Source organism: Mus musculus, chromosome 10 (genome assembly GCF_000001635.26).
Source record: "Mus musculus strain C57BL/6J chromosome 10, GRCm38.p6 C57BL/6J".
NCBI lineage: Eukaryota > Metazoa > Chordata > Mammalia > Rodentia > Muridae > Mus > Mus musculus.
Window position 1 is genome coordinate 10,356,893 of NC_000076.6, and position 24,227 is coordinate 10,381,119.

The 24,227-nt window shown below is 39.0% G+C and overlaps 1 protein-coding gene across 10 annotated transcripts in view; it reads right to left on the reverse strand.

Annotated features, from left to right (window-relative positions):
• The window catches only part of Adgb (androglobin), a 139,391-nt gene that overhangs the window by 21,190 nt on the left and 93,974 nt on the right, over positions 1 to 24,227 (reverse strand). For 7 of the 10 annotated variants that reach the window (XM_011243163.3, XM_030244999.1, XM_011243160.3 and 4 more), the window contains 4 exons: positions 21,773 to 21,957; positions 20,950 to 21,149; positions 13,761 to 13,817; positions 975 to 1,086 (listed from right to left, as the gene is read on the reverse strand). In XM_011243163.3, the coding sequence (XP_011241465.1) occupies positions 975 to 1,086; positions 13,761 to 13,817; positions 20,950 to 21,149; positions 21,773 to 21,957 (554 nt within the window). The remainder of the gene's footprint in view (positions 1 to 974; positions 1,087 to 13,760; positions 13,818 to 20,949; positions 21,150 to 21,772; positions 21,958 to 24,227) is intronic. The other 3 variants (XM_017313876.2, XM_017313879.2, NM_001127353.4) reach the window with 1 other exon arrangement.

A 24,227-nucleotide genomic window follows, 5' to 3' on the forward strand; every position in this document is an offset into this window, starting at 1 on the left:
TGCAACTATGGATCGCTATAGTTTTGGAGACCACAATGGCCTTGAACTCACGGAAATCCACCTGCATCTACCTCCTGAGTCCTGTGTACTTTCAGGGTCTAACTTCATTGCTATTCTTCCCTAACAACTATGAGAAATAAAATTTTATAATCAAAAAAGTCATCTATATTTCTTGAAAAGTTACAACTATAATCAGTACATAAGTTTGGCTAAATACATGAAACATCTTTATACAGGGCCTTAGTGATGAAATATTTTTATTTTTCATAAATTATGAAGTAAAATATTGAAACTTAATGTCTTAGTCAGGGTTTTACTGCTGTGAACAGACACCATGACAAAGGCAAGTCTTATAAAAACAACATTTAATTGGGGCTGGCTTACAGGTTCAGTCCATTATCATCAAGGTGGGAACATGGCAGTATCCAGGCAGGCATGGTACAGGCAGAGCTGAGAGTTCTACATCTTCATCTGAAGGCTGCTAGTGGAAGACTGACTTCCAGGCAACTAGGGTGAGGATCTTATACCCACACCCACAGTGACACACCCATTCCAACAAGGCCACACCTTCAGATGGTGCCACTCCATGGTCCAAGGATATACAAACCATCACACTTAATATGACAGAAAATATAAGAGGCTATAGGTTATGAGCAATACCATTTTAGAATTTTGTGATCAACTTACTTTTTAGTATTTAGACTATAAGTGGCATGAGTAATAATTAAGGCATGGGGCTGGATAGATGGCACAGTATTAAGAACACTGCTGCTGTTGTAGAGGACCAGAGTTCTGTTCCAAGTAACCACAAGGAGACACACAATTGACTGCAACTCCAGTCTCAAGAGCTCCAATGACCTCTTTAGAACTCCACAGGCACCACACATGTACATGGTGTACATACATACATGCAGGCAAACTACCTATACACAGGAAATAAAATAAATGCTTTAAAAGTATTTAAGCTGACATACCTTTGATATCCATTTTCTCCATGTCTTTTAGTGCTTGAACAAATGTCAGTTGAGTTTCGTTTAGAGGCCAGCTGTTAAACAACACCAGGCACTGTATGATGTACTTATAGCACTGTAAAAGGAAAAAATGTGAGTCAGGACAACCAAAAGAACCTATACAGTATACTCATTGAAAGACATTAGGTCAAGCCAGGAGGCAGATCTGAGGGCCAGACCTCTGTGCACCTTCCCTGAAAGAGGTGAGATTGCCTGCAGACCACAGACCACCTGACCACTGAGACTCAGGAGAGAGTTGGACTCTCAGGAGTGCTGACAGAGGCTAACAGAATCACAGGAGGAACAAGCTCCAGCCAGAGACAGCTATAACAACTAACACCAGAGATTACCAGATGGCGAAAGACAAATGTAAGAATCTTACTAACAGAAAAAAAGAACACTGGGCATCATCAGAACCCAGAATGCCCACCACAGCAAGTCTTGGATGCCCCTGACAGCACACCTAAAAGCTCTGAAACAGAAGGAAGCAAATTTAACCAAGAGGAGTAGACGGCAGGAAATATTCAAATTTAGGGCTGAAATCAACCAAGTGGGAAAAAAAACAACTATTCAAAACACCAACCAAACCAGGAGCTGGTTCTGTGAGAAAATCAACAAGATAGATAAATCCTTAGCCAGACTAACTAGAGGGCACAGGGAAATAATCCTAATTAACAAAATCAGAAATGAAAAGGGAGACATAACAACAGAACCCGAGGAAATTCAAAACACCATCAGATCATACTATAAATGGCTATACTCAACAAAACTGGAAAACTTGGATGAAAGGGACAATTTCCTAGACAGATACCAGGTATCAAAGTTAAATCAGGATCAGATTAATGATCTAAACAATCCTATTTCCCCTAAAGAAATAGAAGCAGTCATTAATAGTCTCCCAACCAAAAAAAGAAAAAAAAAAAAAAAAAAAAAAGCCCAGGACCAGATGGGTTTAGTGCAGAATTCTATCAGACCTTCAAAGAAGACCTAACTTCTCCTCAAACTATTCCACAAAATAGAAAGAGAAGGTTCTCTACCCAATTCAGTCTATGAAACAGTTATAATGATACCTAAACCACACAAAGATCCAACAAAGACAGAAAACTTCAGACCAATTTCCCTTATGAATAGCAATGCAAAAATAGTCAATAAAATCCTCGCAAACTGAATCCAAGAACACATCAAAACAATCATCCATCATGACCAGGTAGGCTTCATTTCAGGGATGCAGAAATGGTTTAATATATGGAAATCCATCAATGTAATCCACTGTATGAACAAACTCAAAGACAAAAAAAATCACATGCTCATCTCCTTAGATGCTGAGAAAGCATTTGACAAAATCCAACACCCCTTCATAATAAAAGTCATGGAAAGATCAAGAATTCAAGGCCCTTGGGTACTTTCTCTAGCTCCTCCATTGGGGGCCCTGTGATCCATCCAATAGCTGACTGTGAGCATCCACTTCTGTTTGCTAGGCCCAGGCATAGTCTCACAAGAGACAGCTATATCAGGGTCCTTTCAGCAAAATCTTGCTAGTGCATGCAATGGTGTCAGCATTTAGAAGCTGATTATGGGATGGATCCCTGGATATGGCAGTTTCTAGATGGTCCATCCTTTCGTCACAGCTCCAAACTTTGTCTCTGTAACTCCTTCCATGGGTGTTTTGTTCCCAATTCTAAGAAGGGGTCAAAGTGTCCACACTTTGGTCTTTATTCTTCTTGAGTTTCATGCATTTAGCAAATTGTATCTTATATCTTAGGTATCCTAAGTTTCTGGGCTAATATCCACTTATCAGTGAGTACATATTGTGTGAGTTCCTTTGTGATTGGGTTACCTCACTCAGGATGATGCCCTCCAGGTCCATCCATTTGGCTAGGAATTTCATAAATTCATTCTTTTTAATAGCTGAGTAGTACTCCATTGTGTAAATGTACCTCATTTTCTGTATCCATTCCTCTGTTGAGGGGCATCTGGGTTCTTTTCAGCTTCTGGCTATAGGTGGAACAACATTATGAACTAACCAGTACCCCGGAGCTCTTGACTCTAGATGCATATGTATCAAAAGATGGCCTAGTCAGCCATCACTGGAAAGAGAGGCCCATTGGACTTGCAAACTTTATATGCCCCAGTACAGGGGAACGCCAGGGCCAAAAAGTGGGAGTGGGAGGGTAAGGGAGTGGGGGGGAGGGTATGGATAGCATTGGAAATGTAATTGAGCAAAATACCTAATAAAAAATATTAAAAATATATTAAAAAGAACCCCCTCAAAAAGAATTCAAAGCCCATACCTAAATATAATAAAAGCAATATACAGCAAACCAGTAGTCAACATCAAACTAAATGGAGAGAAACTCAAAGCAATCCCACTAAAATCAGAGACTATACAAGGCTGGCCACTTTCTCCCTACCTATTCAATATAGTACTTAAAGTCCTAGCCAGAGAAATTAGACAAAAAAAGGAGGACGTCAAGGGGATAAAAATTGGAAAGGAAGAAGTCAAAATATCACTATTTGCTGATGATATGATAGTATATATAAGTGATCCTAAAAATTTCACCAGAGAACTCCTAAACCTGATAAACAGCTTCAGTGAAGTAGCTGGATATAAAATTAGCTCAAACAAATCAGTGGCCTTTCTCTACACAAAGGATAAGCAGGCTGAGAAAGAAATTAGGGAAACAATACTCTTCACAATAGTCACAAATAATATAAAATACCTTGGTGTGACTCTAACTAAGGAAGTAAAAGATCTGTATGATAAGAACTTCAAGTCTCTAAAGAAAGAAATCAAAGAAGATCTCAGAAGATGGAAAGTTCTCCCATGCTCATGGATTGGCAGGATCAATATATTAAAAATGGCAATCTTGCCGAAAGCAATCTACAGATTCAATGCAATCCCCATGAAAATTCCAACTCAATTCTTCAACGAATTAGAAAGGGCAATTTGCAAACTCATCTGGAATAACAAAAAAAAAAAAAAAAAAAAACTAGGCTAGCAAAACCTCTTCTTAATGATGGAATCACCATGCCTGACCTCAAGCTGTACTACAGAGCAATTGTGATAAAAAACTGCATGGTTCTGGGACAGAGACACACAGGCAGATCAATGGAATAGAACTGAAGACCCAGAAATAAACCCACACACCTATGGTCACTTGATGTTTGACAAAGGTGCTAAAACCATATAGTGGAAAAAAGACAGCATTTTCTACAAATGGGGCTGGCACAAGTAGAGGTTATCATGTAGAATAATGCAAATGGATTCATTCTTATCTCCTTGTACAAAGCTCAAGTCTACATGGATCAAGGAACTCCACATAAAACGAGAGACAATGAAATTAATAGAGGAGAAAGTGGGGGAAAAGCCTCGAAGATATGGGCACAGGGGAAAGATTCCTGAACAGAACAGCAATGGCTTGTGCTGTAAGATCGATAGTCGACAAATAGGACCTCTTAAAATTGCAAAGCAAAATATACTGTTAAGAAGACAAAAAGGCCACCAACAGTTTGGGAAAGGATTTTTACCAATCCTAAATCTGATAGGGGACTAATATCCAATATATACAAAAAGCTCAAGAAGATGGACTCCAGAAAGTCAAATAACCCCATTTAAAAATGGGATTCAAAACTAAACAAAGAATTCTCAACTGAGGAATACTGAATGGCTGAGAAGCACCTGAAAAAAATGTTCAACATCCTTAATCGTCAGGGAAATGCAAATCAAAACAACCCTGAGATTTAACCTCACACCAGTCAGAATGGCTAAGATCAAAAATTCAGGTGATAGCAGATGCTGGCGAGGATGTGGAGAAAGAGGAACACTCCTCCATTGTTGGTGGGATTGCAAACTTGTACAATGACTCTGGAAATCAGTCTGGCAGTTCCTCAGAAAATTGGACATAGTACCACCTTAGGATCCAGCAATACTTCTCCTGGGCATATACCCAGAAGATGTTCCAACTGGTAATAAGGACACATGCTCCACTATGTTCATAGCAGCCTTATTTATAATAGCTAGAAGCTGGAAAGAACCCAGAAGTCCCTCAACAGAGGAATGGTTACAGATAGTGTGGTATATTTATACAATGTAGTACTACTCAGCTATTAAAAACAATGAACTTATGAAATTCTTGGGCAAATGGATGAATATGGAGGATATCATCCTGAGTGAAGTAACCCAATCACAAAAGAAGTCACTTGATATGCATTCACTGATAAGTGGATATTAGCCCAGAAACTTAGAATACCCAAGATACAATTTGCAAAACACAAGAAAATCAAGAAGAAGGAAGACCAACACTTGGATACTTCATTCATCTTTAGAATAGGGAACAAAATACCCATGGAAGGAGTTACAGAGACAAAGTTTGGAGCTGAGACAAAAGGATGGACCATCCAGAGACTGCCCCACCTGGGGATCCATCCCATAATCAGCCACCAAATGCAGACACTATTGCATATGCCAACAAGATTTTGCTGAAGGGACCCTGTTATAGCTGTCTCATATGAGGCTATGCCAGTCCCTGGCAAGTACAGAAGAGGATGCTCACAGTCATCTATAGGATGGAACACAGGGCCCCCAATGGAGGAGCTAGAGAAAGTACCCAAGGAGCTGAAGGGGTCTACAACCCTATAGGTGGAACAAAAATATGAATTAACCAGTATCCCCCAGAGCTCGTGTCTCTATCTGCATATGTAGCAGAGGATGGCCTAGTAGGCCATCATTGAGAAGAGTGGCCCCTTGGTCTTGCAAACTTTGCATGCCCCAGTTCAGGGGAATGCCAGGGCCCAGAAGTGGGAGTGGCTGGGTAGAGGAGCGGGGGGGGGGGTATAGGGGACTTTAGGGATAGCATTTGAAATGTAAATAATGAAAATATCTAATAAAAATTTGAAAAAATATAACCTGAAGCAGCCCTGGAATCCACGTGTATTTATGGTGTTAGCTCTGGGGAGGGACAAGAAAGTTCTCTAGACTCTGATGGACATGTTACTTTTTATCCCTTGACTAATAATTTCACTTGTATTTTTTTAAATCAGTTTTTCTTTATATGTTGACTAATTTTACATCAAGTTGACACAGGCAAAGCCATTTAAAGGAAGTAACCTTAAGTGAGAAAATGCCTTCCTAAAATCAGGTTGCAGGCAAGCCTGAAGTGCATTTTCTTAATTAATGTGGGGCCAGGGCCCATATTACATTGTGGGTGGATCCATGGGTTCTATAAAAAAGCAGGTGGAGCAAGCCAGAGGGAGTAAGCCAATAAGCAGCACCCCTCCATAGCTTCTGTATCAGCTCCTATCTCCAGTCGCCAGCTCTGTTTGAATTCCTGCTCTGACTTCCCTTGATGATGAATTATGATGTACAAGAATACTGTCAAATGAATCCTTTCTTTCCCAATTCACTTTTGATTTTGGAGAATCAACTGTGATTAACAAGAGACCAGAACCACTTAAGTAAAACCTTTGCTTGCTGGGACAATGAATGGTTGTGTATAGAGTCTGCCAAGTGATACTGGTTTCGAAGGCAGGAAGGGGTCATCGACAGCAGCTGAGGCTTGAGACATGAAAGGTAAGAAGAGGTCATGTGTGAAGCTGCAGCCTCAGTGGCAGGTTAAGGTCCAGGACTGCAGGGGTCATGCAAAGAAGTTGAGGCTTGGCACCAGGAGGAGAGGCTAAATGAGGCTATTAATGAAAGAGCAGCTCAGCTGTGGCAGAATATAGTTCTGCTACACAAGTGTAGCCCAGCATTTTGGAGATGCTAGTACCCCAGACTGAACATTGAGAGCACAGCAGCATTGGAGTGGGGCCTCCCTGAGCTTAGAAGACAGGCTGTGTGTGCTGCAGATGAGGCCAGGGAAGTGGCGAAGCCGTTTGGAAGAGCCCAGACATTGGCCGTTAAGTTATTTACTGGTTAAATATGGTTTTGTTTGGATTTGATTGTGAGTGTGCCTTGGTCCTTGGAGACCACAGTTAAGAGATAGTAGATTCTAAAAGACTTTAAATTTTAAAAGAGATAGGTATTTCAAAGAGACTGAAATTGTATATGTTTCAATTTTTAAAAATTGTGGGACTTTTAAACTTCTCTACTTTCCTACTTTACTCAGTACTTCTATACTAACCAATATTAATTATCACTAAAAGATTGTTAGTGCAGGGGCTCTCAACCTGCGGGTAGTGATCCCTTTTAGGGGTAGAATAACCCTTTCACAGGGGTCAACCATATCTGGTATCCTGAATACCAGATACTTGTGACTCATATCAGTAGCAAAATTACAGTTAGGATGTTGCTACAAAAATAATTTTATGGATTGGGGTCACCCTAGTATGAGGAACTACTATATTAAAGGGTCATAGCATTAGGAAGGTTGAGAAACACTGGTTTAGTATGTCTTAATATCTAAAAAGGAAAGTTCTCTTTGTTCTTGCTTTTCAACAATGACTTATTCAGATTACAATTCACACTTATACATTTTAGAGTAATTTCAGATAATTTCTTGGAATGGTGAGAGTTTTTTTTTTTTTTAATCTGGATTATGATTGCACTGAATTTCAAGGTTCACTGCAGGCTACTTGACAGATGGGAGATGACATGTGGTCTGTTGTTATGTATTGTAATGCTAAGTGCAGGTCCTCAAGACCTAGTACCAGAGATAAGAGAGTCCAAACTTAGATTCAAGTGTGCTATATTACCTTGCCCCCAAGTTATTTCTGATTAGTAAATAAAGATGCCAGCAGCCAATAGCTGGGCAGAGAAGACATAGGTGGGGTTTAGGGTTCCCAGCTTGGGATCAGAGGAAAACCACAAGGGGAGAAGGTGGAGACAGGAGGAAGCCACCATGGGTTAGGACAGTCATAAAATAATGACCATGTGGGTTGGTTAGTTGGAGTTAAGAGCAGCCCAGACAAAACATGGCAAATTATATAATGGAATTATTGGCTGCAAAAATAGAAATAATAACATAGAGAAGAGATATGTGCCCAGTTCTTGTGCTGATTAAGGCTTACTGTAAATATAAAGGTTGTGTGTGTCTTTTCTCTGGAAACTAAATGATTAAAAGTGGGGTAAAACCCCCAGATTGAGATTTTTCTTTCTTTTTCTTTTTTTCTTGTTTTTGTAAAATATTTTTATTAGATATTTTCTTCATTTACATTTCAAATGCTATCCCCAAAGTCCCCTATACTATCCCCCTGCCCTGCTCCCCAAACCACCCACTCCTGCTTCCTGGCCTTGGCATTCCCTTGTACTGGGGCATATGATCTTCACAATACCAAGGGTCTTTCCTCTCATTGATGGCCAATAATCTTTCCTCTGCTACATATGCAACTAGAGACATGAGCTCTGGAGGTACTGGTTAGTTCATATCGTTGTTCTTCCTATAGGGTTGTAGACCCCTTTAGCTCCTTGGGTACTTTCTCTAACTCCTTCATTAGGGGCCCTGTGTTCCATCCAAAGGATGACTCTGAACATCCACTTCTGTATTTGCCAGGCATTGGCATAGACTCACAAGAGAGAGCTATGTCAGGGTCCTGTCAGCAAAATCTTTCTGGCATTTGCAATAGTGTCTGAGTTTGGTATTTGTATATGGGATGGATCCCCGGGTGGGACAGTCTCTAGATGGTATTTCCTTCCATCTTAGCTCTCTTTAATTTTGTCTCTGTAATTCCTTCCATGGGTATTTTGTTCCCTATTCTAAGAAGGAACAAAGTATCCACACTTTGGTCTTCCTTCCTCTTGAATTTCAGGTGTTTTGCAAATTGTATCGTGGATATTCTAAGTTTCTGGGATAATATCCGCTTATCAGTGAGTGCATATCATGTGTGTTCTTTTGTGATTGGGTTACCTCACTCAGGATGATATCCTCCATATTTATCCATTTGCCCAAGAATTTCATAAAATCATTCTTTTTAATAGCAGGGTAGTACTCCATTCTATAAATGTACCACATTTTCTGTATCTATTCCTCTGTTGAGGGACATCTGGGTTCTTTCCAGCTTCTGGCTATTATAAATAAGGCTGCTATGAACATAGTGGAGCATGTGTCCTTATTACCAGTTGGAACATCTTCTGGATATATGCCTAGAGAGGAATTGCTGGATCTTCCGGTAGTACTATGTCCAGTTTACTGAGAAACTGCCAGACTGATTTCCAGAGTGGTTGTCCCAGCTTGCAATCCCACCAGCAATGGAGGAGTGTCCCTCTTTCTCCACATCCTCACCAGCCCCTGCTGTCAACTGAATTTTTGATCTTAGCCATTCTGACTGGTGTGAGGTTGAATTTCAGGGTTGTTTTGATTTGCATTTCCCTGATGATTAAGGATGTTGAACATTTTTTCAGGTGCTTCTCAGCCATTCGATATTCCTCAGTTGGGAATTCTTTGTTTAGCTCTGTATTCCATTTTTTAATAGGGTTATTTGATTTTCTCGAGTCCATCTTCTTGATTTCTTTATATATATTAGATATTAATCCCCTATCTGATTTAAGATTGGTAAAGATCCTTTCCCAATTTTTTCGTGGCCTTTTTGTCTTATTGACAGTGTCTTTTGCCTTACAGAAGCTTTGCAATTTTATGAGGTCCCATTTGTCAATTATAGATCTTAAAGCACAAGCCATTGCTGTTCTGTTCAGGAATTTTCCCCCTGTACCCATAGCTTTGAGGCTTTTCCCCACTTTCTCCTCCATAAGTTTCAGTGTCTCTGGTTTTACGTGGAGTTCCTTGATCAATGAAGACTAGACCTTCCTACATGAAGATAAGAATGGATCAATTCACATTTTTCTACATGATTATTGCCAGTTGTGCCAGCACCATTTGTTGAAAATGCTGTCTTTTTTCCACTGGATGGTTTTAGCTCCTTGGTCAAACATCAAGTGACCATAGGTGTGTGGGTTCATTTCTGGGTCTTCAATTCTATTCCATTGATCTAGCTGTGTGTTGCTGTCCCAGTACCATGCAGTTTTTTTTTTTTTTTTTTTATCACAATTGCTCTGTAGTACAACTTGAGGTCAGGCATGGTGATTCCATCACTGAGAAGAGGTTTTGCTAGCCTAGTTTTTTTTTTTTTTTTTTTTGGTTATTCCAGATGAGTTTGCAAATTGCCCTTTCTAATTCGTTGAAGAATTGAGTTGGAATTTTCATGGGGATTGCATTGAATCTGTAGATTGCTTTCGGCAAGATTGCCATTTTTAATATATTGATCCTGCCAATCCATGAGCATGGGAGAACTTTCCATCTTCTGAGATCTTCTTTGATTTCTTTCTTTAGAGACTTAAAGTTCTTATCATACAGATCTTTCACTTCCTTAGTTAGAGTCACGCCAAGGTATTTTATATTATTTGTGACTATTGTGAAGAGTGTTGTTTCCCTAATTTCTTTCTCAGCCTGCTTATCCTTTGTGTAGAGAAAGGCCACTGATTTGTTTGAGCTAATTTTATATCCAGCTACTTCACTGAAGCTGTTTATCAGGTTTAGGGTTTCTATGGTGGAATTTTTAGGATCACTTATATATACTATCATATCATCAGCAAATAGTGATATTTTGACTTCTTCCTTTCCAATTTGTATCCCCTTGACCTCCTTTTGTTGTCTAATTTCTCTGGCTAGGACTTCAAGTACTATATTGAATAAGTAGGGAGAGAGAGGGCAGCCTTGTCTAGTCCCTGATTTTTTTGGGATTGCTTTGAGTTTCTCTCCATTTAGTTTGATGTTGGCTACTGTTTTGCTGTATATTGCTTTTATTATGGGCCTTGAATTCCTAATTTTTTTTCAAGACTTTTATTATGAAGGGGTGCTGGATTTTGTCAAATGCTTTCTCAGCATCTAAGAGGTGAGCACGTGGTTTTTGTCTTTGAGTTTGTTCAAACAGTGGATTACACTGATGGATCTCCACATATTAAACCATCTCTGCATCCCTCGAATGAAGCCTATTTGATCATGATGGATGATTGCTTTGATGTGTTCTTGGATTCCGTTACTGTGAATTGTAATGATTATTTTTGCATCGATATTAATAAGGGAAATTGGTCTGATGTTTTCTATCTTTGTTGGGTCTTTATGTGGTTTTGGTATCAGTGTAATTGTGGCTTCATAGAGTGAATTGGGTAGAGTACCTTCTGTTTCTATTTTGTGGAATAGTTTGAGGAGAAGTGCAATTAGGTCTTCTTTGAAGGTCTGATAGAACTCTCCACTAAACCCATCTGGTCCTGGGCTTTTTTTGGTTGGGAGACAATGATTGCTTCTATTTCTTTAGAGGAGATGGGACTGTTAAGATCATTGATCTGATTCTCATTTAACTTTATTATGTGGTATCTGTCTAGAAATTTGTCCATTTCATCCAGGCTTTCCAGTTTTGTTGAGTATAGCCTTTTTAGTATGATTTGATGGTGTTTTGGATTTCCTCAGATTCTGTTGTTATGTCTCCCTTTTCATTTCTGATTTTGTTAATTAGGATATGTCCCTTTGCCCTCTAGTGAGTCTGGCTAAAAGGTTTATCTATCTTGTTGATTTTCTCAAAGAACCAGCTCCTGGTTTGAGTAGTTATCCTTTGAAGGGCTGGATTTATGGAAAGATATTGTATGAATTTGCTTTTATCATGGAATACTTTGGTTTCTCCTTCTATGGTAATTGAGAGTTTTGCTGGGCATAGTAGCCTGGGTTTGCATTTGTGTTCTCTTAGGGTCTGAAACATCTGTCCAGGATCTTCTGGCTTTCATAGTCTCTGGTGAGAAGTCTGGTGCAAGTCTAATAGGCCTACATTTTTATGTTACTTGACCTTTTTCCCTTATTGCTTTTAATATTCTGTCTTTATTTAGTGCATTTGTTGTTCTGAATATTATGTGTCAGGAGGAATTTCTTTTCTGGTCCAGTCTGTCTGGAGTTCTGTAGGCTTTTCGTATATTCATGGGCATCTCTTTCTTTATGTTTGGGGAGTTTTTTTTCTATAATTTTGTTGAAGATATTTGCTGGTCCTTTAAGTTGAACATCTTCATTCTCATCTATTCCTATTATCTGTAGGTTTGGTCTTCTCATTGTGTCCTGGGTTTTCTGGATGTTTTGAGTTAGGATCTTTTTGCATTTTGCATTTTCTTTGATTGTTGTGCCCCTGCTCTCTATGGAATCTTCTGCACCTGAGATTCTCCCTTCCATCTCTTGTATTCTGTTAGTGATGCTCGCATCTATGGTTCTTGATTTCTTTCCTAGGGTTCTTATCTCCAAAGTTGTTTCCCTTTGTGTTTTCTTCATTGTTTCTACTTCCATTTTTAGATCTTGGAATGTTTTGTTCAATTCCATCACCTGTTTGATTGTGTTTTCCTATAATTCTTTAAGGGAATTTTGTATTTCCTCTTTAAGGTCTTCTACCTGTTTAGTAGTGTTTTCCTGTAATTCCTTGAGAGATTTTTGTGATTCCTCTTTAAGGGCTTCTATCTGATTCACCGTGTTCTCCTGTATTTCTTTAACTGAGTTATTAATGCCCTTCTTAAAATCCTCTACCAGCATCATGAGATATGATTTTAGATCTGAATCTTGCTTTTCAGGTGTGTTGGGGTATCCAGGACTCACTATGGTGGGCTTACTGGGTTCTGATGTTACCCAGTGGTCTTGGTTTCTGTTAGTAAGATTCTTTGGTTTGCCTTTTGCCATCTGGTAACCTCTGGTGTTAGATGTTCTAGCTGTCTCTGCCTGGAGCTTGTTCTTCCTGTGATTCTGTTAGCCTCTGTTAGCACTCCTGAGAGTTCAACTCTCTCCTGAGTCCCAGTAGTCAGAGCTCTCTCTGCAGGCAGGCTCTCCTCTTGCAGGGAAGGTGCACAGAAGTCTGGAGCTCAGATCCACCTCCTGAGTCCTGGGTTCAGAGTCCTCCCTGGAAACCGACTCTCCTCTGGCAGGGAAGGTGTCCAGGGGTCTGGGTCTCAGCTCTGTTTTCTGGCAGTGATCTCATGGTCCCAGTTGTGCTAGTGTGCCCGCAGTGTGTAGAGTCCTCTGGGGACCTTGGGGGCCTTCAGCTGATATCGTGCCAAAGATGATTTGGGGGTGGCACCGACCAGAAAGAACCCCAGCTGCTGGTCAGGCAGGTGTCCTTTGTCCCTGTTCCTGCTAGCACAAGACCCTCTGAGTATTTTGGAACTGATGTTGCATTCCATTCACCAGTGCTCTCAAGGTCCCAGCTGTGCTAGGGTGCCTGGAGAGTCCTCTGGGCACCTTGTGGCCCTCAGCTGAGATTGCGCCAAAGATGGTGTGGGACCAGATTGAGATTTTTAAAAATTTACAATATATTACTGCCCAATGTTGGGCAAAAGCTCACTTTAAAAATCTAATTTCAGATTCCCAAATTAAAAAAACAAAACAAAAAAAAAAAACCCCTCAAACTTCTCAGTAAAATTGGTTTCTTACTAAAGTCAGTTTTTCTCCAAACCTCGTGGTTTTCCCCCAAAACCATGCGGAATTCCAGACAAAGACTAAATGCGTGCTAATTTGGCACCTATAATTCCGGTTTGTATAGTGTAAGCTAAGACATAGCTGTGCCCCCCAAACCGAAAAGAAACAACACACTAAGTGGAAATCTCAAAGTTCAGACTGGGGCCTTCCCAAATGCTGCCCTATGCTGTCTTGGAGATGCAGCTTTAATGAGCAGATGTTAAACACCCCTGCTGAGCAATGAAGCAAAGTCCTTCTGCTCAGAGAGCGAAAAGCAAGGCTGCATGCCTCCGGCAATCAAAAAACTTATAAAAAGTTAAATAAATTAAGATGTCCACGCTACCTTAGGCATCTGGTTTCCTTCAACGTGGCCTCCACGGGAAAACTGGGACTGCTTGGCCTAGCACATGACATATACATGATGGCTTGAGAATACGGTTATACAGTAAATAAAATGAAATTTAAATAAAGTTAAATATAAAAAGGATATTAACTTACTTTATATAAAGAGAAAGGGGATATAAGTATATTTATCTACAGAAATATTAATCTCCAAATAAGGGAGAAATAAATGAAAATCAATATAAATGTTTTTAAGGATACATGGATAAATGGATCAATCCAGGCCTTTGATCTCAATGTTTAGGACAAAAAGGCAAGGACAGATAGGTTACTTGTGAGTCTGAGGCCCGCCTAATGTACAGAACATTTTCAGGTCAGCTCAGGCTACACAGAGAAACCCTATGTCAATAAATAATAATTATTATTTTAAATTATTTTAATTATCAGTATAAAGATGGGTATAAACTTCAGTGGTTATAATGGAATTACAAATCATCTATGAGAGAGGACAAAATAGAGCAAACCTAAATTAAAAATAGGTTGTTAAATTAAATAAATCTATACTTTTGATGATTTTGGGTTGCTGGACCAAGGAAATGCTATTTTGGGAGAGAGGCTCTGTATTTGTGTTAACAGAAAATTTAGAATGGCTTTGGACTTCTTCCAAAGTAGTAAGGATCAAATTTGATAGAGGAAGGCCCCCTAAAGATCTTGGCTGCAGCAGAAAAAGAAATCACAAAAAAACAAACAAGTCAGGTAACATGATTTGCTGATCCCTCTACATAGGAATAGCCCTGAAACTGGCTGGGCTAGAAAAGTGTCTCTAGCCCAAACTTAAGCTATGCATAGCCAAGGGATCTTGTCAGCTACAGAGTCCTCTAACTTCATCATGGCATCCTTTCATACAGCATGCATACAGATGTACACTGTAGCTTGAGCATATGATCACACTAACTCATAAAGAAAACACTAACTCATAAAGAAAGACAGTTATAGTTCACAACTTAAACAAGAACTGCAAAGTCGTCCTTTACATCCCATACAAATATCTTTATAGAACTAAATGTTGGCTTTAAGGTTTATATATTACAGAATGAAACACCAGGAGGGCAGCCCTGACAAGATTCACCCTCAGGGATGCTGAGATGACCACTGTTCCAGCTCCCTGCCTGATTCTGTCTCAACTGATGCTCTTTCCAGAGACTTGCTTCAAGAACAACTTCAGGAAAGTCTGCTAAATCCCTGATGACCTGGGTCCATCCAGCCTTTCAGACTGTTCCAGTCAGGACTTCAGTTAAACCCTGATCTTTAGCAACACATAAAGACTGGACAACAAATAATGCCAGCCAGCTTTATTTTGACTTAACTATTTTTTTCAATTTCCTTTTGGGCCCCAAATAGGAATTCTTTATCCCAATTCAGCAGAAAGCAATTATTAAAAATATAAACAAACAAATAAACAAAAACATCATCTCAATCCCTTAAGTTGGAATGTACAGTTTTGGTTATTCTATAAATTATAGATATGTTGTCATTTTAGGGGATAATTTATAAATAATTATGGTCTTGTACAGAAAAGAAACAAATTCGGAAGTTTAGAATCAGGGATTTCTATCTTTTCTTTCCTCTTCTCTATCCTTCTTTCTTAGGCAAAGGGAAGAGTGTTGAAATGAAAAAAAAATGGGGAGATATAGTAATATTATAAGGAATGAGACAAATATTGTTGGGTTATTAAATCTAATCTTAAACAAAAGCATTTTATAGCAATAATCTTATGTTGATAGAGATCTTTATATTTAGATGCAGAATTGAGGTTGTATTTTGTTATATTGATGCAGAATTTTATATATTGATACAGGTTTAAGGTTTTCACTGGTACAAATCTTTGTATATTGATACAAAATTTAAGATTAATTATGTTACTCTTAGATAGGCATTGTCCCTATGCAACACATTTAAAAATACAAAGTTGAATCCCAGTTCTTTTAACAAATTGTTTAGGAAAACTAAGTAATGAAAGTTAATAGACAGTCACACTCATGATCATATTAGATACTAATTTAGTAAATTGCAATAACATATTTTCAAATTTATTCAAATAGTAAATAACTAAAAATAAGCAATGTTTAACAATTCATATATGCTATATGTAGATAAATAGACTTCACAAGCATCAGAGATCCACAGAATATGACATTTAAAATCATTTCATTATTAAAGGATCTTTTGACTATTAGATTTTATTCTGGAAGTACTCCATCCCACTTTAAAGAAGAAAATAAGCATCAATAACATCTATGTGGAGTTGCTATAATTGTGGAAAGCTAGCCACTGGGTAAGAAATGCTCTAACTTGTCTCTTGTGAGACTAGGCCGGGGCCTAGCAAACACATAAGTGGATGCTCACAGTCAGCTAGTGGATGGATCACAGGGCCCCCAATGGAGGAGCTAGAGAAAGTTAACCAAGGAGCTAAAGAGATCTGCAACCCTGTAGGTGCAACAACATTATGAACTAACCAGTACCCCGGAGCTCTTGACTCTAGCTGCATATGTATCAAAAGTCGGCCATCACTGGAAAGAGAGGCCCACTGGACAGCCAAACTTTATATGCCCCAGTACAGGGGAACGCCAGAGCCAAAAAGTGGGAATGGGTGAGTAGGGGTGTGGGGGGGGAGGGTATGGGGGACTTTTGGGATAGCATTGGAAATGTAATTGAGGAAAATATGTAATAAAAAATATTATATAAAAAAGAAATGCTCTAACTTTATATGCAGACAGAAAGCTGTCCACAAAGGACAATCAGACACAAAGTAGTTGATTACTAGGCTCTGATTTGTTGTTATGTAATTATTACAGGGTAAGTTGTCCTTCATAATTCGTGCTTCACTTAAGGTCTGTCAGATGTTCTGGGCCAGAAGGCTGAAGATAGATGCTCCAACATGATAAGCAATTTGGGGACTGTCCAGGTGATAATCTATCTCTGTCATTTCTATAATTTCTTAAAGATGTGTCCCTATACTTCCTACATAGTCAAATAATATTTATTCCTTCTCAATCTCTGATGGGGTTGAAGATGAGTTAGTTATAGTCTCACAATTTAACTTAAGTTGTTTAGGATTTAAGAAGATATTCTAAGTCTTAAAAGATGTTTTTAGAATACTAATACATGTTAAAATAATAACTAATTTATATACAAAATTCTAACTCACCAAAATAGATGATAAAATACTTTATCTAAATTGCCAAATATAATGGATTAGACGTTATAAATGTATACATTATACATTTCATAATTGTTATAATTACACTCAATTCATATCTGAGAGAAAAGGAAGCTTTTATTGAACTAAAAAGGAGAACTGTTGAGGTTTGGGCCTTTTGCTCTGCATTGTAATGCTAAGTGCAGGTCCTCAAGACCTGATTGCCCCAAAGAGAGTCTGCATCCAAATGATGTTACATGATCTTGCCCCCAAGCTTATTTCTGATTAGTAAATAAAGATGCCAGCTGCCAATAGCCGGGCAGAAGAGACATAGGTGGGGTTTAGGGTTCTCAGTTTGGGATTAGAGGAAAACCATGAGGGGTAGAAGAAGGTGGAGAGAGGAGAATGCCACCATGGGTTAGGACAGTCATAAAATAATGGCCATGTGAGTTGGCTAATTGGAGTTAAGAGCAGCCTAGACAAAACAAGGCAATTATACAATGGAATTATTGACTGCAAAATAGACATAATAACATAGAGGATAGATATCTGCCCAGGTCATATGCTGATTAAGGCTTATTGTAAATATAAAGGTTGTGTGTGTCTTTTTTCTGGAAATTATGTTATTAAAGGAAGAGTAAAAATCCCAGATGGAGACAAAATTTATTTTTTTTACAACAGGGGAGCTTGTATATAACACTCCCCCAATTTTAAGCCTGACTTTAAAAGTTTACTAATGTCTTTCTACTGTTGTGTCACGTGACTGAAAAGCACAGACTACTTCTATTAAGCAGGAAGGTCATTACAGTGTTTTGGGTGGCTTACTGACTTTAATTGTCCAGCATTAAAGTGTAAATGCTTATTGAGTGGAGAACTTGAGTGTGCTTGCTGAGGTCAACTGCCAGTTATTTTGCAATTACATGGCTGTTAAGAAAGACAACACATTGTACTGTCTCATGTTCCAGCGTTGATATAGAGCAAAGCTGATGATTGGTGTGACTCTAGGAGCAGCATAATTGGTAGTTAAGGGCACAGTGTCACAAGAGGGAGCAGTGTCCATTCAAGCCTTGCTTTTACAAATGCCAGCTGATTGCTACTGAGCTGTGTCTCTCTGTGCCCAGGTCTCTTTCTGTTATATGGGAATGATAAGGGTGCATGTTCAATGGTTAACTGGAACACTGAAGATCTGTGTCATACAAAGAGTTGAGTAAATGCAGACACATTGTACCTGGCAAGCTTCTAAAATCTCATCAGCTCTATGTTTTGTATATTCTGGTGGAATTTTTAAGGTATGTATAGATACTTGTATAGACAAGTAATTATCTTATCTACAAATAACTTAGTAGTTCTTTTACTTTGCTGCTAACCAGTTTGTTCCTCTGCTGCCAAAATGTTGCAATGTTATTAAATATTATCAATAATACTGAGGATTCTTTTCTTATGCTATTTTAAGGAAAATATGACAAGTTCAAATATGAATATATTGTTTTGTACAAATTTCTAGATGAAAGCTCCTGGTTTGTAGGATTTGTATTAGTTTTACATTACGCATCTGTAAGTAGATGCTGAGCATGATAAGCTGTCTAAGGGCCACATGACTATTGTCATGTAGTTATTTCTGTGGATTTATATTAATAGATCTTTCTAATGACAGACCTCATGAATTCCTGGAGAGATGCTCTCTGCCCACTCTTACCACTGCTGGAACTGTTTAACTGGTATATCATTTATAATTTCTCACCATTTGATCACCTAAATTTATTCATTTCCCTCATGTTCTCCTTATCTGGATATAGAGTCAAGATTGTGTGGATGTCTGTAAAATTATCATAAGAATCTAGGTGCCAGGCCTCATGACTCTAATTCCAGCACTTGGGAGACTGAGGTCTGTGGGCTACTGCAAGTAAGGCCAGCTTGGAATACATAGCAAGTTCCAGGACAGTCACAGGTTGTAGAGCGAGACCCTGTCTCAAATGCCCTATTCAAATAAGACAAGGTTTTTGTTGTGTTTTCTAGAAAATACTATTGCTTGATTCATTCCATAAGCCAGCTGGTGATGTGGTATTTAGCAAGGAAAAACTTTGAAGGTATTATAATTGCAACTTTTTTCTTATCACATTGCTCTGATCGTTATTTCCTTATTAATGGGTTTTGCCAAACTCCTTTCTCTCCCACCACTAGCCTCACCTGCCCTAGTGTTTAACTCTGCAAGCATCAACAAGTCTGTGCTACTCAACAGCCTTGGAGCCCTGTACCATTTTCCTGTGTTTGGTAAATGTATGCCTTCTGTGTTCTCCCAGGTCTTGTGAGTAGCACATATGCTTTAGAATCATAAAAAGCAAAAACTATGGATAATTCACTTGGAGGCATTTTGTTTGTAAGTTTCATTGGCTTATTTTTACATCATTCTCAGAACCTTGTCTCTTTTCAGTAAGTTACTAAGCAGCTCATTTCTAACTCTGGCTGTCTGAGGTTAGCTTACATACTTCTGAACATTCATTGCTCACTGATTAATTGAAAAGTCAGTATTTCATTAAACACACATTAATGTTGCTGATAAAGTATAATTTTAGAGTTGTTATTAAAAACTCATTATTGAGTTCTATGCATTATAAATACTAAGTTGATCTTTTTTACCTAAATGATATTTAACATTATCATGTTTTCACATGTGTGGGCTTTTAAGCTATTAACTATTATTAATGTATTTATAATTGCATTATGCTAATACTGCCCATCTATAGGTACTTTAGTTTTTGTTGAGGTGCCTATCTTTATTTTTATTTTTTATCTTTTAAAAAATAAGTACTTTAGTTTTGCATGTGCTTGCATATGAATCCAGGGGTTCTGAGGGGTCAGAGAATATTCAGTCTCTGGAGCTGGAGTTGTTGCAGGGTGTGAGCTACCTTGTATGGGTTCTGAGAACCAAACTTGTATCCTTTACAAGAGCAACAAACATTCTTAACCCTTAAACTATCTCTCCAGCCCCAAATCTATCCATTCTCTATCCTGAATAGAGTAGGAAATGCCTGAGGGAATGAAGTACTTCTGCTGAAAGTGTGAGAACCTGTATTCAAATTTCAACAACCCTTTTAAGGGTAGGTACAGTAGCTCTGTCTGTAATCCAGTGTTCCTGTGGCAAGATAGGGGCTGGAGGTGTGACATCCTTGGAAGTTCTGAGTCAGCTAACCAGAGTATGTGCTGTAGCAAACAACAAAGAGACCCTGTTACAAATGAGAGAGAAGGCAAGGACCTCCACCAGAGGCTGTCCTCTGGCTTTCCATAGTATGCCTTGACACATGTGCTCCCATATTCACACACGGGAGTGTTGACAGGCACACACATAGGAAGTAATCAAATGTCCAGTATATGCCAAGACAAAGGCACTACAATTAGAAATTTCAAATCCCCCAAATGGTTCTTCTTTTAACCTCAGCTTCATCAGTTTGCAGGAAGCAGACATTGAACATTTCAATTGGATAAATGACTTACACTTTTTTCTACACCATTCCAATAGTTGTTTGGTTTCTGTTGAGTTGGGTAGTTGGGTGTTTTCATGTTAATTAAGCCCACTGCTTCTTGATTCATTCTTTCAATTTTACATCTGTCTCTAGTGATTTCTAAGTCATGTGATTTGATCATCATCGCAGTTATTGCCCAGTCACTGTTTACATTCTGTGACATAAGTTCTTCCCTCTCTTTTACATATATGCTCGTTCTGTGTGCCTGTGCACATGTGAATACAGGGCACTAGGGTAAATATGTACATGGAGGCCAGAGTCAGCTTGGAGTTTCTTTCTCCGTCTTTCTCTACCTTATTTTTTCGAAAGACTATCTCGCTAGATACAGAACCTTCTACCTTTTACTAGGCTAGCTGGCAAGTGACGTCTACTTGTCTAGGCCTTCCAGGTTGGAGTTACACACATACAATTTACCCACTGAACCATCTTCCTAGCCTCAAATAACTAATTGTTCTTTTCAGTTAATGTACCTGTTGTGGCGTGCTAGAATTTTCTTCTAGAGTGGGTATGTTCAAAATTTCTTCTTCCAGCAGGGGCATTCCTGTGTCAGTTAGTCCACCTCCAGATCTTCCTTTGAAGGATTTCTGACCTGGTTGGCCAGACTTTTTCTTGGTCAGCACTTCTGGATCTTTCTTAGGTGAGGGGTGAGATAAGAGAACTTGCTTGCTAGCTAAAAAGGAGAAATAATATGTTAGAATATTTGATATGATTGAATAAATAAATAGGTTACATATATACATACAGAATATAGTATGATTAAAAGGACATGATTATTTTAAGAAGATAAAATAAAAATACATTAGATTATCAACAATTACGAAATTTCACATTGGGCTGGAGAGCTAGCTCATCAGTTAAGAGCACACACTGCTTAAGAAGAGGATCCTTGTTCAGTTCCCAGCACCCACGTGATGCCTTAAACCACTGTGTCCCCAGCATCAATAGATCTAACTCCTCCTCCTTCATAGGACCAGGCTTCCTCATGGTGCCCATTCAGACACGTAGGAAAACAGTCATATATATTCACATAAATAAATCTTAAAGAATAAAAGCAGGATCTCGTGTATAAGAAATAATTTTTCTCAAAGAACAGTCTTTAAAGGATAATCCTAACCAATCTATGGTTTTTTAGGAGCCTACTTAGGCATAGAATTACAATGGCGTCAGTCATTGGAGTTGGCCCCAGTGTTTGTCAAGTGTCGACTTTTGATTTTTTTGATTTTAACCATTTTAAATGCCAGCAACACAAGCATCTGTTTCTGAATGGAGGCCAAACTCCAGACAGGTACTCACACTGGGAGCTCAGGGCTTTTTCATTTCCAAGGAAGTAGAAGGCAGGGATGACAGCTTGCCCTTTGCCCACGGTGCTGGTGATAACCTCCTCACTCTCCAGCACCTGCAGCTTGATGAAGGTGTCGGGTTTGGATGTGCGGACCTGGATTGTAATAGACTGTGCCACTGTCACTTTAATGGAGTACCTGTTGGGAGAAAGGTTCATCTCTATGAGCAAATACACTGCTCTGTGTCCCTTAAGTCAGCATAGAAACTGTGGTGACTGTTCTCATTTGATTGTCTGAAAGTAATACAGCTTCGTAAGGCCCATGGACATGCGCCTTAGTGTCACTGCAGACTTCGACAAAGAGCCCGATACCATACAGCTGAGAAAAACAGCAGTGTATGTTTCTGTCATTAGAAAATCCCAAGTAGTACATGTATCTTTTTGTTAAGTATGATGAGAAGACGTTTATGAAGCAGTGTAGATCTAAAAGCTACCTCCCCTGACAGTCGTGTGACCATCATGCACCACTGCGTGTGCTTTTAATTAAAAAATTATTATTGCAATGTGTGTGTGATAGAGTAGGAGAGAGAGAGAGAGAGAACAAGAGCAAGATAGTGAGAGAGAGCCAGAGATATTGGGGGGGAGAGAACATGAAAGCACATATGGGTTATCTTTCCAGCTTTCCATGAATTCTTGGGATGGAACTTAGGTTGTCACAATTGAGTATTTCATGGCAAGCACTTTATCCTCCAAGCCATCTTTCTAGTCCCTTTAAAAAAATTGTGGCTTTCTCTAGTAACTCTTCACGAGTGCCCAGGATGTTCAATTTCTCTAAGTGAATGAAATAAAACAAAGGCAAATCAGGCAAGTCCATCACTTTGAACTCCAGAGTGACATGCCTTCCCTTCCTGGCCCCTCCGTGTTTGCTTTGTTCACTAATTCATCTCCCACACCTCCCACTAACTTGCTCAGCACAAACCCAGAGCCTTGGTTTGAACTGCTCAGGAGTCCAAGCAGTATTTCCCATATGGAAACTTCTGATTTTATCTGATGACCTCTTGGGAGGGTCTAGCAGGGGTGAAAGGATCATTGGTGCCTTGTCTTTAGAAACAGGTCATCCCTGAGTAAAGCAATTTCATGCTGTCCCTTCTCTTCAGGTCTGCTTTCTCATGCCCCTCTGTCATTGATATCCCATGCTTATCAGGGAAACGGTGCTCTGTTCTCATTCATAGACTGAAAAAAAAAATGGAATCCAGGTTCCTAAATGGAAGCCTCAAGCTGAGCTCTCTCTTCAAAGGGTAGCATGGCTGTTACTGACATTTTCTACTGACCACTTTACAATTAGCTTCTGCCCTGTGTTCTTGTCCAAAGTAAATGATGGCATCCAGACATTTCCCCAGGGTACGCTCAACCAGCCTAGGCTGTCAAGTTTACCTCAGCATTTTAAAACGTTTTCTCTCCAGATTCATGCGCCTCTTTATGATTGGCTTAAATTATATCTCTTCTTCCTACAAAAGCCATGTTGGAGCCCTCACAAGGTCATCTTATGTAGAGATAATTTACTACAGGAAAAACCTAAAGGATGAGGCCAAATCAATAGGGCTGGTGGCCTCAGAATAATAGGGTGGAATTTAGAAGCAGCCATACAATAAAACACTGTATAAAGATGAAAACAGAGATCTGAATGATGTCCCAAGAAGCAAGAGAACACCAGCAAGCATAGAATGCTGAGAGGAAGTAAAATAGAGTCTTCCCAGAATGCTCTGGAGACTCCTACCCTGATGACAACTTAACTTCAGGGTGAACTTCCAGAGTGTGAGATGAAACATTTTTGTCAGCTACCCAGTGTTTTGCCAAGACCTTGACAGGGAAACTATAGCATCCCCATTGACTGAAGTTCCTATTGCCAGGGTTACTATCTGAGCTATCTTACACTGTCTGTCCCTCTACCATTCGAATATCCGTTTCATTAAAATCAACATCTGGCAGCCATCTCAATCTGTCAATAATCTATACCTTGAATAATTAAATAGAATTCCATAATAATATGATGATAGTTTTTTTCCTTAGGAATTACATTGATTTTTTTCAAATTCATGTGTTATAGACATATTTTTTGATACAAGTCTGATAGTGTCAGTTTTCTTAAAACTCTTTAAAGCGTTCTGTTGCTGCTAAGATAAAAGCCTCTATTTCCTGTATTAGGAGGCCACAGTGAGAAGCAAATTAATCACTCTTTTTTAGTTTTTACTTTCCTTTTTTTCTAATTTTTTCTACGGAAAATGTTGAAAATATGTTGCAGGAAGACAAACTGAGAGGCAAGTCCATAACATGCCCGCCTGCCCCTCAGTGGGCTTCCTTCCCTTAGAGTGTTCTTTATGTCTTCTCCTAGGTATAAAATATGTTCGTGTAGAAAGCCAAATGTGTGCTTAAGGTTGTACTATATACATCGTTCTATAGTTGAATGAT